Raw genomic sequence first — 609 nt, 5'->3', positions numbered from 1 at the left:
ATAATATATGTGCCACACATGTCACGTGTTTTGTATGTAAACAATACGAGTCTCACATGAACGGGGTACAGAGCAATATATACACACATGTATCTTACCAATGTTAGAAATGAAGACATTGTATTCCGAGCACAGCTTCTCGAGCATGTAGTCATGGCTTTCTGAAGGGATAATAAACCCGGTGTAATGCAGGATCATTGCGTCCAAGGATTTTCCTTTACCACCCAGTGGGAAGAAGGTGCGACCAGAGAGTGGAACCCCATCTGTGGCATCCATGTATTCTAAAATGATACGCAGCAGCCCACACACAAAAACGCGAGAATCAGGAAAATTGGATATATTTGGGAATGGCAGAATGTAGGAGTGGCTGTCAAACTCGACCCAAAGTGCAGCACTCGTGAAATATGAATTGTGATAGGTATATTTGACAATAACCGAACAAGATAGGTGTAGTTGGAACACATAATGCAAAGATTGGTATCATATGTTCAAAAGCGATGCAAACCCAACTTATATATATATATATACATATATATATACATATATACATACACATACATACATACATAAATACTCACATCCATACATACATACATACATGCATATATA

General features: G+C 38.1%; 1 protein-coding gene across 1 annotated transcript; it reads right to left on the bottom strand.

The window, feature by feature from the left end:
- Positions 1–98: 98 nt before the first annotated feature.
- Positions 99–276, bottom strand: SARC_18145 (hypothetical protein; the record flags this gene model as incomplete). The annotated part of the gene is made up of 1 exon (XM_014287772.1): positions 99–276. A coding segment is annotated over one exon (178 nt), but the record flags the coding sequence as incomplete, so codon positions are not given.
- Positions 277–609: the final 333 nt, after the last annotated feature.

The sequence above is a fragment of the Sphaeroforma arctica genome, assembly GCF_001186125.1.
Source record: "Sphaeroforma arctica JP610 unplaced genomic scaffold supercont1.14058, whole genome shotgun sequence".
Lineage (NCBI taxonomy): Eukaryota > Ichthyosporea > Ichthyophonida > Sphaeroforma > Sphaeroforma arctica.
This window is presented reverse-complemented; position numbering and strand designations above follow the sequence as displayed.